The sequence below is a fragment of the Erythrolamprus reginae genome, chromosome 4 (assembly GCF_031021105.1).
Source record: "Erythrolamprus reginae isolate rEryReg1 chromosome 4, rEryReg1.hap1, whole genome shotgun sequence".
In the NCBI taxonomy this organism is placed as follows: Eukaryota; Metazoa; Chordata; class Lepidosauria; order Squamata; family Dipsadidae; genus Erythrolamprus; species Erythrolamprus reginae.
In genome coordinates, this window is record NC_091953.1 from 128,021,587 (window position 1) to 128,047,947 (window position 26,361).

General features: G+C 40.1%; 1 protein-coding gene across 2 annotated transcripts in view; it reads left to right on the forward strand.

Moving 5' to 3' along the window:
- The window catches only part of KLHL1 (kelch like family member 1), a 164,759-nt gene that overhangs the window by 18,636 nt on the left and 119,762 nt on the right, over positions 1-26,361 (forward strand). For both annotated transcript variants that reach the window (XM_070751364.1, XM_070751365.1), the window contains exon 2: positions 20,588-20,770. In XM_070751364.1, coding sequence (XP_070607465.1) covers positions 20,588-20,770 — 183 coding nt within the window. The remainder of the gene's footprint in view (positions 1-20,587; positions 20,771-26,361) is intronic.

Below are 26,361 nucleotides of genomic sequence, written 5' to 3' on the forward strand. Positions count from 1 at the left end.
TGTGGCGTTATCCTGTCTTGTTTCTCGGCGTCTCTGTTCCTGGCTTGTGGCCCAGCAGCTTTGGAAGATCTGTGGGAGGTGTAGGTCTGCTATCTACAGCCTTGGCTTGGCAGCAAGAATTCTGTATTGCTGCATGGACTTTTGGCCTTCGTGGATATATCTGAAGATACAGCATTTTCCTGTTTGTAAGGACATTTTCTGTTACCTGTGTTTTTCTTGAATTTTATAAAACTGCCTTTGCCTTTTACCAGTGTGTCTGGCTTCTCTTTTTGGGTTGGTATTGGCTTCTGGAGTGACCTAGACAGAACATTAAGAAAGCCAGGCCACCTCATTCATAAACAAAATATCTTCAGCCACAGCCCCTATAGAAGGCTGGAGCTAATGGGATTTTAGAAAAGTAAGAAAAATAAAGACTCCTAAAATCTACATTTCCCCCACTCAGCTCCAAGGACAGGGCATGACCTCCCAGCCACAATGGGAACCAGGCAACAATAATTAGAATACTAAAAGGTCACACTGAAGCCCAGGTGAAAGTACATTTTACAATGAACAGGCATCTCAATCCCAAAGCCCCAAAGAATGTATAAAAAGCTACCTATTTCATCCTCATTTTGTTAGCCACTCTAGAAACATGGCTTGACGGACATGGCAGAAGGATACTGCAAAATTTCCATCCCCACCCCATTCCAGGGGAAGGATATTGCAAAATCCCCATTTCTTCCCCCTTCCTGGAGGAAAGATATTGCAAAATCTCCATTTCCACCCCACTCTAGGGCCAACAAGAGGTGGTATTTTCTGGTTCTTTGAACTACTCAAAATGTCTGCTATTGGTCCTCCAAAACAGTGTTTTTCAACCAGTGTGCCGTGGCACACTAGTGTGCCGCGAGACATGGTCAGGTGTGCCGCGAAGCTCAGAGAGAAAGAAAGAAAGAGAGAGAGAAAGAAAGCAAGAGAGAGAGAAAGAAAGAGAGAGAAAGAGAGAGAAAGCGAACAAGAGAGAGAAAAAGAAAGCAAGAGAGAGAAAACAAGAGAAAGAAAGAGAGAGAGCAAGAGAGGGAGAGCAAGAGAGAGAAAGCAAGAAAGCAAGAGAGAGATAGAAAGAGGGAGGGAAGGAGAGAGAGAGAAAGACATAGAGGGAGGTAGGGAGGGAGAGAGAAAAAGAGCAAAAAAGAGAGGAAGGAAGGAAGAGAAAGAAAGAGGGATGGAGAGAGAGAGAAAGAAAGAGGAAGGAAGGGAGAGAAAGAGGGAGGGAGAAAGAAATAGAGTGAAGGGGAGGAAGAGAGAGAGAGATAATTTTTTTGTCCAAACTTTTTTTAGCCCCCCCCCCCCCCCCCGCTCGATGTGCCCCAGGGTTTCGTAAATGTAAAAAATGTGCCGCGGCTCAAAAAAGGTTGAAAATCACTGCTCCAAAACATGTTGGATTTCACCCTTGATCCTAAATCTGAATAACTAAATCGAAAAGAATGAAAAGACTAGAATGCTTATAGAGGGTTTTACTGTCTTCCTCACAGAAAGAAAATGAAAAATGTTTTGGTCTTTGAAACAGAATATGCAAATATAGAACTTGTTGCAGAAGGGGGGTTGCATCCGTGTCTTTAGAGGAACTATGCCCTGGTCTCCAAAGGTTTAACAGGTTTCTTAATCGTTCAAGACTGGAAATTGCAGAGGGCGTTGATACTGAACTCAGAAAGCTGTCCACATTTAAAAGAAGGAAAGGTTTTATACAGAAAGTAAGGCAAAAGCAGTTGTCTGCCCATAGAGATGGTTCAAGGATTCCCAGGGTTCCCAGGGTTGGCTTCAATGGAATTTAGTCCAGTATAGGACTACGTTCACAGATTTCACTACTGGAAACTTCCTGTCTCCATGCCAGCAGTGACATTGCTTTTTAGTTTTGCCTTTACTCCTTCTATGCTAGCAGATGGCTAAGGTTGTGTGTTACTCTTTCTTTCTGCTCTATCAAGTGGACCTCTGGATGTTTGAAGCCCAGATGAGAGCTCTTCTGTAGAAGGAGAGTACCATTGACCTAAAGCCTACTGCTGAAAAGATCATCCAGTCCAAAGCTTGGAACTTGAAGTTTATATCCATGCTCTTTGGGTTGCTGTCTTATAAGTAACATGTTTACATGGGCTGGGCCCAAGTAAACATGTATTTTATTCAGTTCCAGACCAGACCGGAATCAAAGCCAGCCTTGCATTAGATTTGACTGGCATCTATTCAATTTCTTTGTATCCAATGGTGATGGTTATGTTGGGAGTCATGCCCTGTAAGTGATTTGGCCATTTATCTTTCTTTGAGCAAATATTATGCTGCAACAAATAGGATGCTTAATTTTTGTAGTCCAGGACCACAAAATAAATTCCTATATATTCTTGCAAGGATGAATGTTGGTTGGTCACTGGGACCAGAGGTTTTGTCACTCTTCTTATAAAAAAAAGAAAGAGAAAAGGAAAGGAAAAGAAAGAGAAAGAAATAAAGAAGAAACAAACAAAGAATGGGCGAAAGAAAGAAAGATGGAAAGATGGAAGAAGAAAGGAAGAGAAAGAAAGAAAGAAAGAAAGAAGGAAGGAAGGAAGGAGAAAGAAAGGGAGGAAGGAAGGAAGGAAGAGAAAGGAAAGAAGAAAGAAAGAAAGAAAGAAAGAAAGAAAGAAAGAAAGAAAGAAAGAAAGAAAGAAAGAAAGAAAGAAGGCAGGATGGAAGGATGAAGAAAGAAGAAAGGAAGGGAGGAAGAAAGAAAGAAAGAAAGAAAGAAAGATTAAACTAACTGTAGGGGAAATCCAGTGCAGAATGAACCAGAAGTGTAAGTACCAAAAAATAAACAATGCAATGTTATACAGAAGAAAAAATTTGCTAACAACTGCACATGTACAATCCTGCTCCATAAAATAATTGAAATTAACCCTAAATCTAAGTAGGGAATAACCAACAAACATTAAGAGCTATCAAATTAGAAAACAGAGGTTAAATTTAGGGTTTAGGAGATAAATATACCTGCTTCAGATTCAACAACTTGAAATGTTTATGAGCCTGGGCATAGACACACTGGCGTGAGGCTCATGTATGCATAACACCATTCTAGGCATTGGTTAAATATGGAGGGCTATAAAACTAAGATTCTGTCAACATCTTGAAATTGGCACAGGATTAACTACAGGCTGCATAGATGTAAATAGTCAAACTGAGTCTCTTTGTGTCCGGCATGTTCTACATGCTGTTGCACAGAATTTTAGAGTGCCAAACACATTTTAGGTCCTCCTAAAAGTAGCCAAGAGATAAGGAAATGGCTTACATGTCCAAAATCCATGCATGAGAACAGCTTGATAAGATTCATCACAGACATGAGCTCTGACTCTCCATCTGTGTTGTAGCATAGAGTTGTTTCGTGTAGCCTTAACAAATTTGACAGAGCATTCGGGTATAAACATACAGAATAATCCTGAACATAAATACAGCCTGAAGCCTACAATAAGTACTTCACAATGATTGAAGCAATACTATAGAGTTAAATAAAATCCACCTGAAAGGAAAAATCTCATTGCCACCAGACTATATTTTATGAAGAAATGGCTTGGAAATAAATGGATAGATTGACCATTGTAGGTCCCCTAAACTGAGAATCAGGAAATAACAAATAATATCCAATAAAAGACTGCTAAATAGGTTTGGCTTTCAAGTAGAATGAAACAAAACAAGCCAACAATGACAATTGACCAGAAAAGATGGTGTTTCAATAACTAAGATAATTAATTTAAAAAAATACCAGGGACTTTGCCAGGTTCTGAAAGAATTGTCAGCTGTTCTCAAAATAATTTGGAGGCAAAACTAGCATGATGAATATGTTTCTTTTAAAAACGGCTTCTTAAACAGTGAAATGTGGATGATCCATCACTGGAGACTTTTAAAGAAGAGACTGGATGTTCTGCCCGGCTCTCTGGTAGAAGCCTCCCGAAAATTCACAGGTACAAATTTCAGACACACACATGTTTGAAAATTCAAAACAATGTCCTTTATTACAAAATTCAAAAGAAAAAAAGCACTCTTTTTGTATTGCAACCTTGTCGGCTGTACCAATCCCTTAATCAATCCTTAAGTACTTAGCTAGAAGCTGTGAAGAAACGTCACAGCCCTCCTTCTTCCCACGAAGTGAAACACACACACACTTTACTCTGCTTTGATGTCAAAGGCGTGAAAAATCCACAAAGTTCAGACACAGCGAGGCACGATCCTGAAGAACTGCGATCAGATAATCTTCCACAACAGCCAAACTAGCACGCTGCTATTTATAGCAGCAGCTCTAATTACTGGAGCCCCACCCAAACACAGGTGGCCTCTCTTATCTCCTGTAATATTTCCTCAATTGGTCTCTTCAATGCATAAGTCTGCACCTGCGTGAGTCTAATACTTTGTCATCCGAATCGATCGAAGATAATGGTGATTGGAATCCTGGGCTGTGTGCCAAGCCCCCCTCTTCCAAATCACCCCCACCTTCTTCTTCGTCCGAGGAAACTGCACTCCCTGACTCTGCCAGCAACAAAACAGGCCTAGGACATGTTAACGTTTCCCCTGCCTCCACCTCCACATTCCCTGGGGCAGGAGCTGGGCCAGAGCCAACCACAACACTGGATAGCTACTGGTCTGAAATGGTATAAGATCTCTTTAAACATGGGGTTGGACTAGAAGACCTCCAAAGTCCCTTCCAAATCTGATGATGTTCTGTTTCTTTTCCATTTTGCTTTTGATTGCCATCCACCAATAGTTTCTGAGATAGATGGGCAGCCATAAAAATTGGATTGACACAACTAACTAACTAACTAACTAGCTAGCTAGATAGATAGATAGATAGATAGATAGATAGATAGATAGATAGATAGATAGATAGATAGATAGATAGATAGCTAAACCAAACTACAAACCAAACCAAACTAATCAACCAATAAATAAACACATGTTATTCAACTGTGTAATTTTGTTTTTCTATGAACACTGGCTTGCTTAATTTGTACTTATCATTCTGTACAATAGCACACGTTACACAATGCTTGTAGCTTTACAATTCTCCCTAAAAGCTGCTGAGGATTTCAACACGATTTACCCTTAGATGGGTAAGTAAACTGTAGCTGTTGACCTGATTACCAAGTACATAATTATTTCTGAATGAACATATTAGGGCTCTTCAATGAACACAATTTAACCTTGTTACACTTTTTCTGTTGATCCATGTTTAATAGGATTTAATGCCATGGGGACTCACAGTACAGCATGCTTAGGTTTGAGAGGGTGTTATAAGAATTTCAATATAAAGCAGACTTTGAAAAGGAGTTTGTATATTCTTATCTGCAAGCACCACCACTACTGTTTGACCTTTTCAATGAAATTGCATTTTAAACTTATGATTTTTTGCTTCCTTTTTGTATTAAAAAATGACCTACAAGAATAGAATGCATAATAAGTTACACAAACAGCTACAGTAGGTTCTTCTAAGAAAAGATGTGAATGCTTCAGACATATGTATTAACTGCCAGAATATTACAAGAAAATTAGAAATTAAAGGAAGGGAATTTAGAGAAATGCTCAAATCATGTTAGCCACAGATTTTGAATATTTTAAAAGCTTCAAAGAAAACTGATTTTGGGGGACTGTCCCTTGTCATGTTGTGAAAGGGACAGAGATTTTCCTTGCTAGGTGGAAAGTCCTGGTGGAAAACTGACAATTATCACAGGGATGTGGATTTATTTGAAGGATGTCTATGGAGATTCTCAGTTATCCAGGTCATAGTTGTCCCAAAAGTGCTTTTTTTTTCAAAAGACAACTGGGCATTGTTTTTTCTTGAAGATATTTTGGTTCTCATCCAATAAGTTTCTTCACTCAGTTCTTGAATGAAGCTTCATGAAATGAAGGAATTCAACTCCTCCTTCATGTAACAACATTAAAAGGCCTTATAAACATTCATTCATTCATTTATTCATTCATTCATTCATTCATTCATTCATTCATTCATTCATTCATTGTTAGAGTTGAAAGGGACCATGAAGGCCGTCGAGTTCAACCCCCTGCCCAAGCAGGAACCCTATAATACACCACTCAAGTGGCAGTTCAATCTTCTCTTAAAAATGTCCAGAGTGTTGGAGTTCACAACGTCCGCTGGTAGGTTGTTCCATTGGTTGATCGCTCTGACCGTCAGGAAGTTCCTCCTTATCTCCATGTTGAATCTCTCCTTGGTCAGCTTCCAGCCGTTGTTCCTCGTCCGGCCCTCTGGTGCCCTGAATAATAAAGTGATCCCCTCCTCTCTGTGACATCCCCTCGTATACTTGTAGACTGCTATCATGTCTGCTCTGGCCCTCCTTTTCTCTAGGCTACCCATGCCCAGTTCCCTCAGTCTCTCTTCATAAGTCTTGGTTTCCAATCCCTTAATCATCATTTATGTTGGGAATGTGTGATATGATATTGTGATGTTGCTTTTAAGTTCAGATGGACATTGGCTGAGTTCCTGAATACACAACTTGTATGTTTAATTTGATACTAAATTTTAAAATTGCCAGGGAGGTTATATCCTCTGGCGGGTCCCAGGGGAAGAGCCTTCTCTGTGGTGACCCTGACTCTCTGGAACCAGCTCCCCCCGGAGATTAGAACTGCCCCCACCCTCCTTGCCTTTCATAAACTCCTTAAAACCCACCTTTGCCGCCAGGCATGGGGGAATTGAGATATCTCCCCTGGGCCTATACAATTTATGTATGGTATGTTTGTATGTATGTCTGCTTAAAAATGGGGTTTTTTAAATGTTTTAAATTATTAGATTTGTCATTAATTGTTTTATTGTGTTGTGAGCCGCCGCGAGTCTACCGAGAGGGGCGGCATACAAATCTAATAAATAGATAGATAGATAGATAGATAGATAGATAGATAGATAGATAGATAGATAGACAGACAGACAGACAGACAGACAGACAGACAGACAGACAGACAGACAGACACACATACATACATACATAAATCTCCCATCTCCCATCCAGTATTCAACTGGTTTAGATTCAATTACCAAAAGGCACCTCAGAACACAGATATAGTATTTTTCTGTATGTAACTTACATCTAAAGATGATCCATACCAAAGGGGAAATCCATTTTTTTTAAAAAAAATAATCTGTTCTGTGGGCGTGGCTCGGTGAGCATGGTGTAGCTAGCTGGGCGTGGCTTGGTGGGCGTGGCAGGGGAAGGATACTGCAAGATTACCATTCACTCTGGAGGCTCTCTAGAAGCTGGGAATGGGCCTTTCCCAGCCTTCTGGAACCTCTGGGAGGCCAGGTTTTTGCCTTCCGTGAGCCTCCGCATGGGCCCTGTACTTACATGGCATCCCAATTCAATTCAATTCAATTTATTAGATTTGTATGCCACCCCTCTCTGAAGACTTGGGGCGGCTCACAACAGTAATAAAAAAACATATAACAATGGAACAAATCTAATAATAAAAATTGTATAAAAAACCCCAACAATTAAAAACCATACAACACATACATACCAAACGTAAAATATAAGAAAGCCTGGGGGAGATGTCTTAGTTCCCCCATGCCTGGCGATATAGGTGGGTCTTGAGTAACTTGCGAAAGACAAGGAGGGTGGGGGCCATTCTAATCTCCAGGGGGAGTTGATTCCAGAGGGCCGGGGCCGCTTCAGAGAAGGCTCTTCCCCTGGGGCCCACCAAATGACATTGTTTGGTCGACGGGACCAGGAGAAGGCCAACTCTGTGGGACCTTATCGGCCGCTGGGATTCGTGCAGTAGAAGGCGGTTCCGGGGGTATTCTGGTCCAATGCCATGAAGGGCTTTAAAGGTCATTACCCCAAATGGGCCATGTGAAGACTCCTAGGAGGGATATAGTGGGTAGGTGGGGCCAGTCAGGAGTGGGATTTTGGGGTTCACCGGATCGCACAGAATCTTCACTAGAGGATCACCCAAACCTGGGCGAACCCAGAGCAGCCCATCCTTTATCTTTTATATAAATGCATATATCTGGAAAAGTAATGCAATTCTTAACATAAAGATGTGCAGAGAAATTTAGAAGGAGTTGAGACTTCCCTGGAAATTTCATATTATGGAATGGAAACCTGGGATTGGAGGGGGAGGGAGAATTATCCTGTTCCATTCTTGTTGAATTTCCTGTCTGGATAAATATTGATTAGTGCTGTTTTATCATTTTAATGGCCATAGAGGAATATTTTGATGAAATCTCGTGTTTCATTTTCTGTTACTAGATTTTTAGCAAAGTTTCTGCAAGTCATAAATTAGGAGGAGAAAAAGAGTGAGAGGCTTCAAATAAATCAGGCTCATGAATAAATGTGCACGCTTCATCTGGATGATTGATGCCCTTTTGAAGCCGAATGTTTCAGAACCTTCGTTTCCAAATTAACATTTTATAACTTTAAACCTTATGAAAAATTTAAAATCTGGAATAAAAGTTTAATTTGCCCAACTATCTGAAATTTTCACCCAGTATTAACATTGTTCATATTATGGATAATGATCAAGCATTTGGAGTGAGTGAACAGATTGGAAATAAAAAATCACTTCACATTTATAGATGTTTATCAATGTAAGTGTGATGGATACGTGCATTATTTCTTTTGGCCTGACTGCTGCGGCTTTATAAAAGAGACATATTGCCATTTGGTTAGCATTTGTCATTCCTTTTTAAGTTCCAAAGCCAGTCATTTAGTAAATATTAAGCATGAAGTACAGGTGAAACTTGAAAAATTAGAATATTGTGCAAAAGTTCCTTTATTTCAGTAATGCAACTTAAAAGGTGAAACCTAATATATGAGAAAGACTCGTTACATGCAAGGCAAGATTGTATTTATCCCACTTGTTAGCCGCTCTGAGTCCGCTTTGGAATGAGCGGCAGATAGATAGATAGATAGATAGATAGATAGATAGATAGATAGATAGATAGATAGATAGATAGATTGATTAGATAGTGTTGTGGTTAGCTCTGGCGCAGCTCCTGCCCCAAGGACTGTGGATGTGGGGGAGACATCCACATGCTGCAGGCCTGTTTTGCCCCCGGTGGAATCTGATGATGAAGGCTCCTCTGACCAAGAAGACATGAGTGACAGGGAGGAGGAGAGTGTGGCAGACAGCTCAGAAGGAGATCAATTATCTAGCTCCTCCTTGGATTCAGAACAAGAGTTAATGATACAGCCACGCATGCGGAGAGCGATGCATAGGCAACAACAACTGAAAGATTGTTATCAAAGAAAATGAGGCCACCTGTGGTTGGGTGGGGCTGTGGTAATTAGTGAGGCTGCTATAAATAGCAGCCTTTGGGTTTGGCCATTGTGGAGGATTATCTGATCATTTGGTGTGTTTCATGACTGCTTTCCTGACTTTGACTTTTTGTGTGCTGATTTTTCCCTGCTTTGAAACTAAACCAGAGCAAAGTGTGTTTCACTTTGTGAAAGAAGGACTTTGAATTGCCTCACAGCTGCAAGCTAAGTATCACAGGACTGATAAGGAACTTGTATAATTTACCAGTTTGTTTGGAGACGAGTGCTCTTTGCTATACCAAAAGAGGGCTTAGTTTAAGTGAATTTTCATTATAAAGAACATTGTTTTGAATTTTCAAACGTGTGTGTGTCTGAAATTTGTATCTGTGAATTTTTGGGAGGATTCTACCAGAGAGCCTGACAGAACAGATAGATAGATAGATAGATAGATAGATAGATAGATAGATAGATAGATAGATAGATAGATAGATAGATAGATAGATGATAGATAGATAGATAGATAGATAGATGATAGATAGATAGATAGATAGATAGATAGATAGATGATAGATAGATAGATAGATAGATAGATAGATAGATAGATAGATAAAGCCATGATTTGTAATAATTGTGATGATTATGGGATACAGCCAGTGATGGACTACCAAAACTTTTACTATCACACCGTGGGCGTGACTTATGCATTTTCTTTCAACATCTTTCAGTGCGAAGTGAGTGCTCTGAGGTGGAGCTCCAAATTTTGCTACCAGAACCGCATTCCTGACCGTTCCCGTAGGAGCCCACCACTGGATACAGCTCAGGAAAACTTCAAATCCACAATCTCAGAAAATCAGAATACTACATGCCATCAATAAGTTGCATTACTGAAATAAACAAACATTTGCACAATATTCTACTTTTTTTGAGTTTTATAGTAAACAGATCTAGGTTCTGCATCCAGTGAGTTGAGTTGAGTTGCCATGGTGGTGTAGCGGTTAGAATGCAGTATGGAGGCCAACTCTGCTCACTGCTAGTAGTTCGATTCTGACTGCCTCAAGGTGGACTCACCCTTCCATCCTACTGTAAACTGAAGATCCAGATTGTTGCAGGCAAGATTCTGACTCTGTAAACTGCTCAGAGAGTGCTGTAAGCCACTATGAAGTGGTATACAACTCTAAGTGCTATTGCTATTAGTTGCCCTAAAGAGAAAATAGAAGTGCTCTTATATATTTATTTATTTTTATTTATTTATTTGTCATTTTTGTATGTCGCCCAACTCCCAGAGGACTCTGGGTGTCTTCTAAGGAATAAAGGATATGTTTTGGATATGTTTCCAAAGAATAAAGGATATGTTTAGGATATGTTTTCTGTTCTTTGATTTAAATTTAAGAGGCAGTCTGTTGAGCAATATTCAACAAGACATTTTCCCCCAGATTCTCATCAAAATGCACATTCCAATATTATACAATAACTTACCATAAAGATAGACATATTCTAAACATAAACTTAGTATAAGCTATGAATACTTAAATGAGTAGCGGAAGAAATAGCATCTGATTAAAACAAGAGCATTTGATCGATGGCGCTTGTAAAACTTCTACAATTGAACTAAGATTAAATTTTTAGGTTGTAATCAAAATATAGCTTTCTCACTTGGCCAGCAGCTGGATCTGGAAGATTATTGTTAACGTCCTTTTCTCCTTTATTACCTATTTTCTCCTTTTTGATGTTCTTTGAGTTTTTATTTCTTTTCGTTCCTTTTTTCTCAGAGAGACCATCTCAATGCTGATTTGGGAGACATTCAATGCCCTTCTTTTACTTGTTGTTGGCCTTATAATTCATTTAGGCCTTTAGAATTTGGTTTCCATGTTCTATTCATGGGAGCTATGACAATCCATCATTGTGGACAATTCACCACAGCCACCTCCCCATAACCAACCTACCACGGTCAACTTAGCATGGGAAGACAAGATATCAAATATCAAAGACAAATATCAAATAAATGGTGGGATAGAATCATTAAAGAAAGGATGTAAAAGGAGGAACAGGATGAGATCAGAATGAACAGAAATAAAATATCTTAAAATTTATTTCCAATGCCATATTTTTCAGAGTATAAGATGCACCTTAGCCCCACTAAAAGAGGCTGAAAATTTGGGTACATCTTATACTCTGAACGTAGCTTTTTCAAAGCTTTTTTTCTGGCCCTAATTTGCTAACAATCTTCTGTGCTTGCAGGCTTTGATAGCTACTCCAAAGCTTTTTTTTCCAGTCCCAAATATTTGCAGGTTTGTTTTCATTGCTATTCCCTCAAAAAAAAAGTTTTTTTCAGCCCTAACAAGGCTGAAAATTTGGGTGTCTTATACACTGAAGGTAGCTTTTTCAAAAGCTTTTTCTTTTTTCTTTTTCAGTCCTAATGAGGCGCTAACAATCTTTCTGGCTTGCAGGATTTTTTCATTGCTACTCCATCATTGTTGTTGTTTTTCTAGCCCTAGGTTTTTGCAGGCTTCTTTTCAAGCATCCCTCCAAAAAGGGGGTTTTTTTTAGCCGTATTCCATGGATAAAATTATTTATTTATTTATTTATTTATTTATTTATTTATTTATTTACTTACTTACTTACTTACTTACTTACTTACTTACTTACTTACTTACTTATTTATTTATTTATTCGATTTTTATGCCGCCCTTCTCCTTAGACTCAGGGCGGCTTACAACATGTTAGCAATAGCACTTTTTAACAGAGCCAGCATATTGCCCCCACAATCCAGGTCCTCATTTTACCCACCTTGGAAGGATAGAAGGCTGAGTCAACCTTGAGCCGGTGATGAGATTTGAACCGCTGACCTTCAGATCTACAGTCAGCTTCAGTGGCCTGCAGTACAGCACTCTACCTGCTGCGCCACCCCATAAAATAATGTCCTGAAGCTGACCAGAATAAAGATGCTAGCCAGATGAATACCTGGTAGGTAGATTTCCCCACTCTCCTATTTTCCTCCCCCCAAAACTAAAGTGCATCTTATACTCCATTGCATTTATACACTGAAAAATATGGTAATTAAATTGAATTATTAAATTATCCTGTGGCCAGTTGTCCCGCAGCAAATTGGCTGCGACCAGTTAGCCACAGTGAGTTGGCTGCAGTGAGCTATTTCCATGCAACCATTTCAGTTGCAATCTCTACTGAAAACCTGAACATGATTACTACCCTCAATGTATTTGATCCACAAATGCTTCAAATCCAGATTGTCATTTCAGTTCATAGGAAAGCTTGGTGGAGCCTTGAGGTAATCCCTCTGTAATTGAAAAAAAAAGAGGATCTGTTTCTTGCAAGCTGAATTCAAGACATGGAAGGGATTCTCTAATATTTATGAATAACCCTCAGATAGATATATATATATATATATATATATATATATATATATATATATATATATATATATATATATATATATATATGTTTTCGTAGATTTTCACGGGTACAGGTATGACGGTCTTGGTATATTCGGGTTTCTTCCCGTGTAGGATTTGGAAATTTCTGGCGACGTTTCGATGAGGTCTCACTCATCATCTTCAGGCTGGTGTTTCTGTCCTTTTTCTCAGGCGAAGAAAAGAAAAGGACAGAAACACCAGCCTGAAGATGATGAGTGAGACCTCATCGAAACGTCGCCAGAAATTTCCAAATCCTACACGGGAAGAAACCCGAATATACCAAGACCGTCATATATATATATATATATATATATATATATATATATATATATATATATATATATATATATATAGAGAGAGAGAGAGAGAGAGAGAGAGAGAGAGAGAGAGAGAGAGAGAGAGAGAACTACAGGAGCCTGGTTAGTTCATTTGCTGACTTTTTCCCCCTTTCATGTCTTCCTGCAAAATCTTGTGAAAGATTTTATGCCTGTGTATAAAATGTTTTAGTCTGAAAAGAAAAAAAAAACACTTGCAGATTCCGCCAGCTGTGCCTTGCAGTCACACTAAAAAAGACCAAAAAAGCTTCCCTGATTTATTTTGATAGTAGAGATTTATCTAACCCTATATATCATTGTACGACCTCCATCAGGAGTTTGATTTTGACAGGGCTCAAGGTTGACTCAGCCTTCCATCCTTCCGAGGATCCAGATATTTGGAGGGCAATACATGAATAATGCTTCTACCTTGTAAACTGACCTAACAGTGCTGTAAAGCACTGTGATGCTGAATATATAAGTCCAAGTGAGGTTGCTATTGTATACCTTAGTACAGTGGTGGAGAACCTGTGGCATGTGATAACACTTGAAGCTTTTCAATGTTTCAGGTCCAGCACGCGGCAGCTGGGTTTTGGCCTTGGGAAAGGCCATTTCATCCTCCAGATGATTCAGGGCCCTCTGGAAGCCAGAAATGGGCCTGTTTCTGGCCTTCCAAAGCCTCTGGTAGTCCCATTTTTGCTCTATGTGGGCCCTACACTTATCTGGCATCCAAAACAGGCCACGTGGAGAATCCTGAGAGGCACAGGGTGGGTGGGTGGGGCCAATCAAGAGTGAGATTTGGGGATTCACCAAACTGCGCAGAATCTTTGCTAGAGGATCACTTGAACATGGGTAGACCCAAAGCAGCCTATCCCTAGATGGTGTCAAAATTACAGAATCTACTAAAAATATCCTAATACAGTGGTACCTTGTCTTAGTAACTTAATTCATTCCGTGGCGAGGTTCGTAAGTAGAAAAGTTCGTAAGATGAAACAATGTTTCCCATAGGAATCAATTTAAAAGCGAATAATGCGTGCAATCCCAAAACTCACCCCTTTTGCCTTGCACCACTGGGAATCCTGGCATCCAGACTTCCTTTCCAAGCCAAACCTCCGCTCTTTTGCTGCTGGGACTTCCCTGAGCCTCCCCTTGCTGGGAAACCCCACCTCCAGACTTCCTTTGCAAGCCAAAGCTCCATTTTTTTTGCTGCTGGGATTTCCCTGAGTCTCCCCTCCCTGGGATTCAAAGCAGCACCAGCAAAAATGAAGGGAATTCCAGCAAGGGGAGCCTCAGGGAAATCCCAGCAGCACAAGAACACAGAAGTCTGGAGGTGGGGCATCCCAGCGGTGGCGTCTTGAGTTTGTAAGGTGAAAATAGTTTGGAAGAAGAGGCACAAAAATCTTAAACAGCGGGTTCGTATCTTGAAAAGTTCGTTAGAAGAGGCATCCGTAAGACAAGGTACCACTTTTAGCTGAGCACTAAAAAACAGGGAACACTGATGGCCGGGGCCCCCACAGGGAAGGCTCTTCTCCTAGGTCCTGCCAAACAACATTGTCTAGTTGATGGGACCTGGAGAAGGCCAACTTTTTGGGACCTAACCGGTCGCTGGGACTCATATGGCAGAAGGCAGTCCTGCAATTAATCTGGTTCGATGCTATGTAGGGCTTTATAGGTCATTACCAACACTTTGAATTGTGTCTGGAAACCAATCAGCAGCCAATGCAGTCCGCGGAGTGTTGGAGAAACATGGGCGTGTCTGGGGAGGCACATGACTGCTTGCATGGCTGCATTTTGCATGATTTGCAGTCTTCAAAGGTAGCCCCATATAGAGAGAATTGCAGGATTCAAAACTCGAGGTGATAAGGGCATGAGCGACTGTGAGTAGAGACTCCCTATCCAAATAGGGCTGCAACTGGTACACCAGGTGTTGTGTTTGGGCCTGGACCAGCCGTTACTCCCACAGATGGGAGAGACGCGGCACAAAGTGAATGCGAAAGCCTGGCTGACAGCCAGGAAGATGTGGCAGACAGCCAGGAAGATGTGGCAGACAGCCAGGAAGATGTGGCAGACAGCCAGGAGGATGAGGCCGCAGGTACGCATGATTCAGCAGACAGCCCAGGGGATTTGGCATGCAGTCCCTCAGACAGTCTTTCATCCCTGGGTTCTTCTGCAGATCAATTTATTGATCTGCGTAGCCGAAGAGCTATGCAAAGAAGGGATCGATTGAAAGAGTATTACAAGTCATCATCGTAGCACCTGGGCTGGGTGTGGTTCTTATACTGAGGGCTGGGTGTGGTTCCCTTAATGAGGGCTAAAGGGATAAAAGGGAACAAAGGCCCAAGGCAAACTGTGGCTGTTTATCTGTGTTATTTTGTGGTTCCTGCTCTGAGGTTTCTGTCCCGTGCCATTGGAGTTTTCAACCCAGCTTTTTCAGACAAGTGGGAGGTGAAAACTCTGGGACTTGCTGTTTGCTCCAAAGATTTAAAAGGACTCCTGAAACATCTTTGCTCATTCCAGGTTGTCTTTGGTTTTTTTTCCCTGTGTTTTTGTATGCGGCTGAAGTAAGCCTTGCACTATCATTGTTTTTGGACACTAAGAACTGTTTTGAGTAACCCTTTTTTGTTTATTTAATACAAGTTTGCTGATTAGCAGAGCACGTGTGTGTTTGATTTCTTTTCCTTGGACTGTTATGCATTGCCTGAGCCAGTCAGGCAGAACACCAGGCAAACCTAGGGAAGTGCCCCCTTCGCCACAGCCGAAAGATGACTTTTTTTAAATCAAAGAAGTTTCTTTATCATTTAGTATCTTTTTTAAAAAAGGTCCAGATATATATATATATTTAAAAATCCACCCCGGGATCTTGAAAAATGAAGTTGGCATTTAGGATATAATTTTATAAGCTTGCTCTTCAAAAGACTGGGTGCTTCGCATGGAATCCTAATCCGTCTTGTCACTGGTGTCTCACTGTTTGAGTTTGTTACTTCCAAAAATATGCTCTGCAGCCAGACAAGACACTGTGGAGTTCAGACTATTTGTCTAACAGCTGATCAAATATTCACCTTGCATCTAATAACCCTACTTGGCAGCTCACCAAGCGGCATTGCGTTTGTGTTTTTCTTTTGGCTTATTTTTTTTTAGGAATCATGTATAGCAGGGCTGGGTTCTGGCTTACTTCACTGCCGGTTCACTTCCTGATGTGCCCCAGGTAAAAACCCAGCTTCTGTGCATGTGCAGAAGCAAAAATGGTGGTGCCCGTGGTGCCTACAAGAGAGCCAGTTTGGGAGCTTGGCAGGTCTAGGTTATTGCTGATTCTAGTGACCCAGACCACCAAGTTATTACCAATTGCATAGGACCTGTCCAAAGTGGGAGGAACCCACCTCTGATGTATAGGTAAAACATTTAATTTCAATTTCTTTTCCTCCTCCTCCTCTTCATCCTCCTCCTCCTTCTCCTCTGCTTCCGCTTCTTCTGAGGACGGTAGGAAAAGCAAGTAGGATGCTTGGCTGCATAGCTAGAGGTATAACAAGCAGGAAGAGGGAGATTGTGATCCCCTTATATAGAGTGCTGGTGAGACCACATTTGGAGTACTGTGTTCAGTTCTGGAGACCTCACCTACAAAAAGATATTGACAAAATTGAAGGGGTCCAAAGACGGGCTACAAGAATGGTGGAAGGTCTTAAGCATAAAACGTATCAGGAAAGACTTAATGAACTCAATCTGTATAGTCTGGAGGACAGAAGGAAAAGGGGGGACATGATCAAAACATTTAAATATGTTAAAGGGTTAAATAAGGTTCAGGAGGGAAGTGTTTTTAATAGGAAAGTGAACACAAGAACAAGGGGACACAATCTGAAGTTAGTTGGGGAAATGATAAGAAGCAACATGAGAAAATATTATTTTACTGAAAGAGTAGTAGATCCTTGGAACAAACTTCCAGCAGACGTGGTTGGTAAATCCACAGTAACTGAATTTAAACATGCCTGGGATAAACATATATCCATCCTAAGATACAATACAGAAAATAGTATAAGAGCAGACTAGATGGACCATGAGGTCTTTTTCTGCCGTCAGTCTTCTATGTTTCTATGTTTCTACTTCTCCTCCTTCTCTCCTTCTGTTTCCACTTCTTTTGTTTCTTCTCCTTCTCTGTTTTCACTTCTTCTGTTTCTTCTTTTCCTTCTCCTCCTCTGCTTTTGCTTCTTCTATTTCTTATTCCCCTTCCCCTCTTCCTCCTCCTCTTCCTCCTCCTCCTCTTCCTCCTCCTCCTCATTCTTTCTTCTTTCTTCTTCTTTCTTCTTCTTTCTTCTTCTTTCTTCTTCTTTCTTCTTCTTTCTTCTTCTTCTTGTATAAATTAAGAGAAGCACAGAAGTATTCAAAATGGACAAAATGGGGCAAAAAAATGGACATAATTTCCTGAACAATTCCCAGTAGGATTCTGAAAAGTGAATAAATGTAATGTTTGATTAGAGTCTCATTAACTGTCCATACAGTGTTGGTAAGTTCTGGCCCACCATGTGAGCAAAGTGAGAAAAATAAGAATTCAGAAGAAATAAAATATTTCAGGGGTTGCCACAAAGAATAGAGAGTCAGGCTATTTTTTCAAAGCGCCTGAGAGTGGAACAAGAAGCAATGGGTGGAAACTAATCAAGGAGAGAAGCAACTTAGAACTAAGGAGAAAATTCCTGACAGTTAGAACAATTAATCAGTGGAAGGGCTTGCTTCCATAAGTTGTGAATTCTCCAACACTGGAAGTTTTTAAGAAGATGTTGGATAACTATTTGTCCGAAGTTATGTAGGGTCTCCTGACCAAGCGGGGGTTTGGACTAGAATACCTCCAAGGTCACTACCAACTCATTGTTGTTGTTGTTGTTATTGTTGTGGTTGTTGTTGTTGAGGGGTTGGGAGTGGGAGGCACTGTTCTTCAATGGTCCTCCTCCTACCTCTCCAGTCAGTCGCAGTCGGTGTTAATTGTAGGTCAGAGGTCGACCTCTACCGCACGAATCCCAGCGACCGATAAGGTCCCACAGAGTTGGCCTTCTCCGGATCCCATCGACTAAACAATGTCATTTGGTGGGCCCCAGGGGAAGAGCCTTCTCTGTGGCAGCCCTGGCCCTCTGGAACCAACTCCCCCCATAGATTAGAATTGCCCCCACCCTCCCTGTCTTTCGTAAACTACTCAAGACTCATTTATACCACCAGGCATGGGGGAGGGGGGTTGAGATATTCCTTCCCCCTAGGCCATTACAAGTTATGCATGGTATGTTTGTGTGTATGTTTGGTTTTATAAATAAGGGTTTTTAGTTGTTTTATTATTGGATTGTCACATGTTGATTTTATCATTGTTGTTAGCCACCATGAGTCTACGGAAAGGGGCGGCATACAAATCCAATAAATAATAATAATGATTAATAATAATGATTAATAACAATTATTGTTGTTGTTGTTGTTGTTGTTGTTGTTATTATTATTATTATTATTATTATTATTATTATTATTATTATTATTATTATTATTATTAAAAACAGTAGTCAACACCTTCCTAAGAGAGCTTCCTTATCTCCAGAAGACATCAAACTACATTTTTAAAATTAAATCTCACACTAAAAAAAGAAAAAAAAAAGCACTCACAGAGCTCCTTGGTTTTCTAATTTTAATCCTGTTCAGATTAAATCATACTTTATTTTATCAATTTCTAGCCAATGAAGATCCAATTGAATTTCCATTTCTTTCACCCTCCAAATATAACTTATCTAGTTGCCTGGGAAACTGGTTACTTAATTTGAAATAAGCAAGTTCAGCCATATGTTTTCTTCAACTTTGAATCAAAAGATATTAAGCAATAAGGCCGTTTATTCAGATGAATAAATAAATGCACTTTTAAAGTAATTGGCTGTTTAGAAAGTTATAGCACATCCAGTTTATCCACTCACTCACCCATCCCTCTGTTTTCTGAATAGTGATGTATTTCACATGACAGTGAGAAATAATTGTTCCAAAATTGGTTGTTCCCAGTAATTTTGTGGATTCTCAATGCTTTTCATTGACCATTTCCATTGCATTGGCCAGTTATTTTGGTTGATCAGGTTTGACTATTGAATAGAGTAACCCCATAAACAGTTTCTTAGAGAGGCATAGTTATTCAACTTGTCCCAAAGGTGCTTTTTCAAGAGACAACTGGACTTTCTGGTTTTTCTTTTAAGATATTTTGCTTCTCATCCAAGGAGCCTTTTGCAGGCTCCATTACAAATTCCAGGCTCCTTTACAAGTGACAAGGTGAAGAACTGTCTATGGAGATTCTCAGTCATCCAGGTCATGGTTGACTCAAAGGGTCTTTTTCAAGAGGCAACTCTCTGTTTTTTCTTGGAAGAAAAATTTGGTTTACCTTCTCATCCAAGAAGGTTCCTGGATGAGAAGTGAAAGTTGGCCTTGTCCGGGTCCCGTCGACTAAACAATGTCGTCTGGTGGGCCCCAGGGGAAGAGCCTTCTCTGTGGCAGCCCCGGCCCTCTGGAATCAACTCCCCCCCAGAGATTAAAACTGTTCCCACCCTCCTTGTCTTCCGTAAACTACTTAAGACCCACCTATACCGCCAGGTATGGGGGATTTGAGATATCTTTCCCCCAGGCTTATTATAATTTATGTTTGGTATGTATGTGCTGTTTGGTTTGTAATTATGATAAGGTTTTTAGTTTTTTAATATTAGATTTGTGCCATTAGAATATTGTTTTTTTCGTTGTAGTGAGCTGCCCCGAGTCCTCGGAGAGGGGCGGCATACAAATCTAATAAATTATTGTTGTTGTTGTTATTATTATTATTATTATTATTATTATTATTATTATCTTCAAGAAAAACGGGAAAGTCCAGTTGCCTCTTGAAAAAAGCACTTTGGGTCAACCATGACCTAGATTTCTTTATTAATTTATTTATTCATTTGTCCAATACACAAATACATAGGAAGAAAAATAGACATGTAGTAATATATATAAGGGTAAAGTGAACTTAGAGGAGAGGATATATGAAAGAAAGAGAATATATATGATAAGTGAGAGAAAGGAAAGACAATTGGACAGGGGACGAAAGGCACACCAGTGCACTTATGTACACCCCTTACTGACTGAACATCTTCATAATCCTGTGTAAATGAGGATACATTTCTCAGTAATGACATACTGATTTTGTACCTAATTTAGATACCTAAGACTTTGTCTATTAAGATTTTAAGTAATGAGGGGAGGAGAGGCAAATTGAATTCTCATCAGCTTCAAAATGCTTTTGATTTAGTCATTGCTTCTGGAAAGCTATTAATCATTTCCTTCCTTCTTTCCTTCCTTCCTTCTTTCTTTCCTTCCTTCCTTCCTTCCTCCTTCCTTCCTTCCTCCTTCCTACCTTCCTTCCTTCCTCCTTCCTTCCTCCTTCCTTCCTTCCTCCCTCCCTCCCTTCCTTCCTTCCTCCTTCCTTCCTTCCTCCTTCCTTCCTTCCTTCCTCCTTCCTTCCTTCCTCCTTCCTTCCTTCTTTCCTTCCTTCCTTCCTCCTTCCTTCCTTCCTTCCTCCCTCCTTCCTCCTTCCTTCCTTCCTTCCTTTTGTGATTTATAGGCTCTCAGCAACCAATCATCCTTTGACTCCTCAATGCGACATGGACCTTAGCAGTTCTGAAGAATTCTACCAAGCTGTTCACCATGCTGAGCAAACCTTCAGAAAGATGGAAAGCTACCTGAAGCAACAGCAACTCTGTGATGTTATTCTGATTGCTGGGAACCGGAAGATACCTGCACACAGGTATGTATGAAAGTAAAAGAGTGATACGAACCGTTTGTTAAGCAGGAGGGAAAAAAATACCAACTGCAATCACACTTCATTCAAAAAATAAAATAAAGGGAACACTCAAATAACACATCCTAGATTTGAATGAATGAAATATTCAATGATGTAAGCTTATGATTATGAAAAGCATTGATCTGATTTTTGATAGAATAGTTTTAGTTTTAGTTCCTAACTTGACATTTTATTTAACTATTTGTGCTTTTGTAACTAAGGTTAAATGTTTATTAATGGTCCTCTATTAATAATAATTTAACAATAATAATAATTTCTTAGATTTGTATGCCACCCCTCTCCGAAGACTCGGCACGGCTCACAACAACAATAAAAACAATATTATACTGGCACAAATCTAATATTAAAAAAAACCCCAAAACCCTATCATAATTAAAAACGAAACAGCACATACATACCAAACATAAATTATAATAAGCCTGGGGAAAAGGTGTCTCAAATCCCCTATGCCTGGCGGTATAGGTGGGTCTTAAGTAGTTTATGGAAGACGAGGGTGGGAGCAGTTCTAATCTCCAGGGGGAGTTGATTCCAGAGGGCTGGGCTGCCACAGAGAAGGCTCTTCCCCTGGGGCCCGCAAGACAACATTGTTTAGTCGATGGGACCCGGAGAAGGCCAACTCTGTGGGATCTTATCAGCCGCTGGGATTCATGCAGTAGCCACAACAGGAAGTTTGCTGCCAGTAGATTGGTAGAGGACAAAATTCTAGCTAAAAATTGGAGAGAGAAAGATTTAAACTATGTAATAGAATTTATGTAGCTCTTTCTACTTATTTGGGTTTGAAGACCCAACAGATTTGAGGCCACACTGATTGTCATACAAAGGAGGCTTAAATATTTTTTTTATGTAGTTCTTTCATCCCATCTCTATGTATCATATAACACCCCCCCAACCCAAGCATTTAAGCTCTACCATATACACTTATTTGGCCCAATAAGTTCTCTAGGAAAAATGCAAATTCTGTTCTCTTAGCACAAAGTTGGCATTTAAATGGGAAGATGGATTTTCACCTATATCTTGACTGAGTTTGATTTAACAGCTATTGCAATGCGGGTAGCAATCAGAACTTTTCAGACCAATAAATGTCATAAGCTTGCCCCTGAAATAAAGCTGAATCAGAGTTCATCGCCACAGTTAAAGATGCAAATGTATGCATGCTCTGTTTCAGATTTCCAGGCTAGTTGAAACCATGTTTTCCTTTTGGAATAGCTGACACATATATAGTACAGTGGTACCTCTACTTAAGAACGCCTCTACTTAAGAACTACATAAGAACCTGGTGTTCAAGATTTTTTTGCCTCTTCTTAAGAACCATTTTCTACTTAAGAACCTGAGTCCGGAAAAAATTCCCAGGAAATTTGAGAGCGGCACGAAGACCTGGTCAGTTTCCTGCAATTCCCCCTTTAATTCCTGCCACCTACAGCTTTTCTGGGCTGCCAGAGGAGCCTTTCGGTGGTGCTTAAGGAGGCTTTGGCAAACAAAGGCTTTGGCAAACAAAGCATTTTCCTTGCTCTGGGTGCTTGGAGAAAGAATAAACCTCTGCCATCGCCCAGAGAAAAGAAACACTCCCTTCGCTCTGGGCAGCGATTGTCCACCTCCTCTTCCTCCTCCTCCCACCCAAATTCCAAGCTTTTATTTCTTTCCTAATGGGTTTGCATGCATTATTTGCTTTTACATTGACTCCTATGGGAAAAATTGCTTCTACTTACAAACTTTTCTACTTAAGAACCTGGTCATGGAACGAATTAAGTTCTTAAGTAGAGGTACCACTGTATTATTATTATTATTATTATTATTATTATTATTATTATTATTAATCAGATTTGTATGCTGCCCCTCTCCACAGACTTGGGGCGGCTAACAGCAATAATAATACAATATAAACAAATCTAATATTTAAATTAATTTAAAAAAACCCAATTTAGAAACCAATCATACATACTGACATACCATGCATACATTTTATAAGCCTAGGGGGAGGGAAAATCTCAATTCCCCCATGCCTGATGACAGAGGTGGGTTTTAAGGAGCTTACGAAAGGCAAGGAGGGTGGGGGCAACTCTGATATCTGGGGGGAGTTGGTTCCAAAGGGTCGGGGCCGCCACAGAGAAGGCTCTTCCCCTGGGTGGGAACTGGTCCCTATGAGTGCAAGAGGGCATGCAGCTTCACTTACACAAAAGAGAAGAGAAGACTTTGGGTCACAGTTTCATGCTCCTTCAGGCTTTTCTGCAGCAAAAGCTTTTGCTAAATGACTGAAAGTTTGAAGCCACACAAGATTGCTCCCCCGAAGCCTTTCCTCCATTTGCAAAAGCTTTTAGCACAGTATCATGCTTCTTCAGTCTCAATGAGACTTCCCAAGGTTCCAAAAGCATATCTGGTATTCTGCGCAGGCAGCTTCAGTGAGTCAGTGAAGCAGAGCATGGTGTGCTGGGTCAAACTCAACATCAGCATTCTGATTAACACCCATCGAAAGTAGAACTCTGAGGCTGGTAGCCTCCTCAAAGGACAGGTTTGTTGGATATATCATATCAACCAAGCTAGTGAAAGCCAACTTTAAAGGTTCCCATAGTTTTCCCCTAATTAGAAGAACAAATAATTCCCTCCCTAGTTTGTCCCCAGTGTCATTATCCAATGAAAATAGCTGGCAGGCCGCTCTCTTTCTTCTACTGCCACCGGTTGGGATGACCTTGATTCTCACAAGAAAACTTTTTGTTTTGACTGGTAGCCAGTCTCTACTCCACCTTTCTTCCCCCTCTCAGAGTTTGTGGCAACTATGAGGCAGCAGAAGATGGTTTTATTGGTTATAAGTGAAAAAAATTATAAGTCACTTTTTTCGGTGCTGTTCTAAGTTTGAACGGTCACTAAATGAACTATTATAAGTTAAAAGCTACCTGTGTCCTGTACCTGTTATCATGCCAATCCTTGAATGTAATACTGCATTTTTCAGAATATAAGACACAGATTTTAGAGGAAAAAAGTATTCTGAACCCAACGTTGTAGTAATATATTATTTAATAAAATACCAGTGTAGCAGAATACTTTTTACAACCATGTATAGTTTTTTACAACCACGTAAATTTTTTTACAAACTTCAAATTTGACAGCTTTAAGACTTGTGGACTTCAACTGCCAGAATCCTCCTTCAGTCATGCTGGCTCAGGAATGGGAATTGAAGTCCACAAGTTTTAAATTTGCCAAGTTTGAAGAGCCCTACACCTCTAACACCTAACTCATGGGACTTCAAACTTGACAGCTTTAGTGGACTTCAACTCCCAGAATTCCTTCTCCAGTCATGCTAGATGGGGTAATTAGAATGCAAAAACACCTAAATTTCTTTGCAAAAAAACAGGCCGTTTTTCACTCGTGTTTTGCAAAAAATGGGGTGGGCAAAGGGTCTGAGAAGCCTGCAGATAGCTCCTGTTTGCTGGGGGATGGCAAAAATGCCCCCTTTTTCTGAAAAACAGCTGTGTTTTGCCCATTTTTCACAAAAATGGGGGCATTCTTTCCTTCCCCCAGTCCCACAAAGCTCTCAGTAGGCTTCCCAGGTCCTTTGCCCACTCCATTTTTGTGTAAAACGGGCCCATGTCTCAGGAAAATGGGATGCAGGGGTGGGGCTTTAGGAGGCCAAAAATGGCTGTATTCGGTGTATAAGATGCACCAACATTTCCACCTTCATTTAAAGGGCCGGAGGGGGGGGGGATATGATAAACTTGAGTTTAGGAAGAAATTATGGTTTTCGTATTGTTCCAATTTGGGCACAAATCCCTTCATTTTGAGAACTAATCAAGAAGCATATGTGAAAGCAGAAGGTTTGATTAAACATGTACTGGAAAAGTTAAAAGCAGTTATATTGATGTCTAATTAAATTTTGAAGTCAAAAGCTTTGGGCTCCACATATTATACAGCAATCCACGTGAGAAGCAGGGTTAATGAGTTTATTTCTTGTAGAATTTATTCTAGTGAAGTAATACTAATTAGTAGGGGGAAAATAATGTTTAAAATACTGTTGACATGATCTGTAGTGATTCTCAGTCATCGGGTCATGGTTGTCTGGAGATGGGTTGTTCCCAGTTTGGACTTGTTCTTTAGAACTGGTAATGGGAATTTCCCCCACTCACTGAACTGGGAGAGAACAATACACACATGAAGAAGACAATTGATCTTAGACCCGAGATATACCTTCTGGGTATTTTACCATATAATTTTCATAAATAAGAGACATATTTAATTATACATATAATTACAGCAGCTAGGATTGTATATGCACAATGTTGGAAATTGAATAGAAAACCAACGGAAAATTTTGAGAAAAATTATGGATTGTGCAGAGTAGATTGACTTTGAAACTTAAAGTTTGTTCTGCCTGACTGGCTCAGGCAATGTGTAATAGTCCAAGGAAAAGAAATCAAACACACACGTGCTCTGCTAATCAGCAAACTTGTATTAAATAAACAAAAAAGGGTTACTCAAAACAGTTCTTAGTGTCCAAAAACAATGATAGTGCAAGGCTTACTTCAGCCGCATACAAAAACACAGGAAGAAACAAACAAAGACAACCTGGAATGAACAAAGACGTTTCAGGAGTCCTTTTGAATCTTTGAAGCAAACAGCAAGTCCCAGAGTTTTCACCTCCCACTTGTCTGAAAAAGCTGGGTTGAAAACTCCAACGGCACGGAACAGAAACTTCAGAGCAGGAACCCCAAAATAATACAGATAAACAGCCACAGTTTGCCTTGGGCCTCTGTTCCCTTTTATCCCTTTAGCCCTCATTACGGAAACCACACCCAGCCCTCAGTATAAGAACCACACCCAGCCCAGGTGCTACTATGATGACTTGTAATACTCCTTCAGCCGAACCCTTCTCTGCATAGCTCTTCTGCTATGCAGATCAATATATTGATCTGCAGAAGAATCCAGAGACAAAAGACTGTCTGAGGGACTGTATGCCAAATCCCCTGGGCTGTCTACTAAATCCTGCGTACCAGTGGCCTTGTCCTCCTGTCTGTCTGCCACGTCTTCCTGTCTGTCTGTCACATCTTCCTGGCTGTCAGCCAGGCTTTCGCATTCAGTGTGTGCTGCGTCTCTCCCATCTGTGGGAGCAATGGCTGGCCCAGGCCCAAACACAACAAAGTTAAGCAAGACTCAGATTATTATAAAATTTGGGGGAAGTTTTATGATTGGATAGAAAACTAAAAGATAGGTATGTATTACTAATTGGTTAATTTTGGAAAAATTGAAACATGAGAATTTGATTTAAACTTTGCAAGCCAGATGGCAAAGATGAGAAATGGTGGTAGCACTATACGATGATATAACACAAAATGTACTTATTGTTTAGATTTTAAACCTATAGAACTTTATTTTACGACATAGGTGATATATTATGAATTGATTCTTTTATAAATTTTACACGAGGAGTGATAAGAGCCTCCATTGAGGGAGTAATAAGAAAAGAAAGTTTATATATGATTGATTTTAAGCATTGTTGTTATGTTTATAACTATATATTGTTTTACTTTATGGTGGAGAAAAATAAA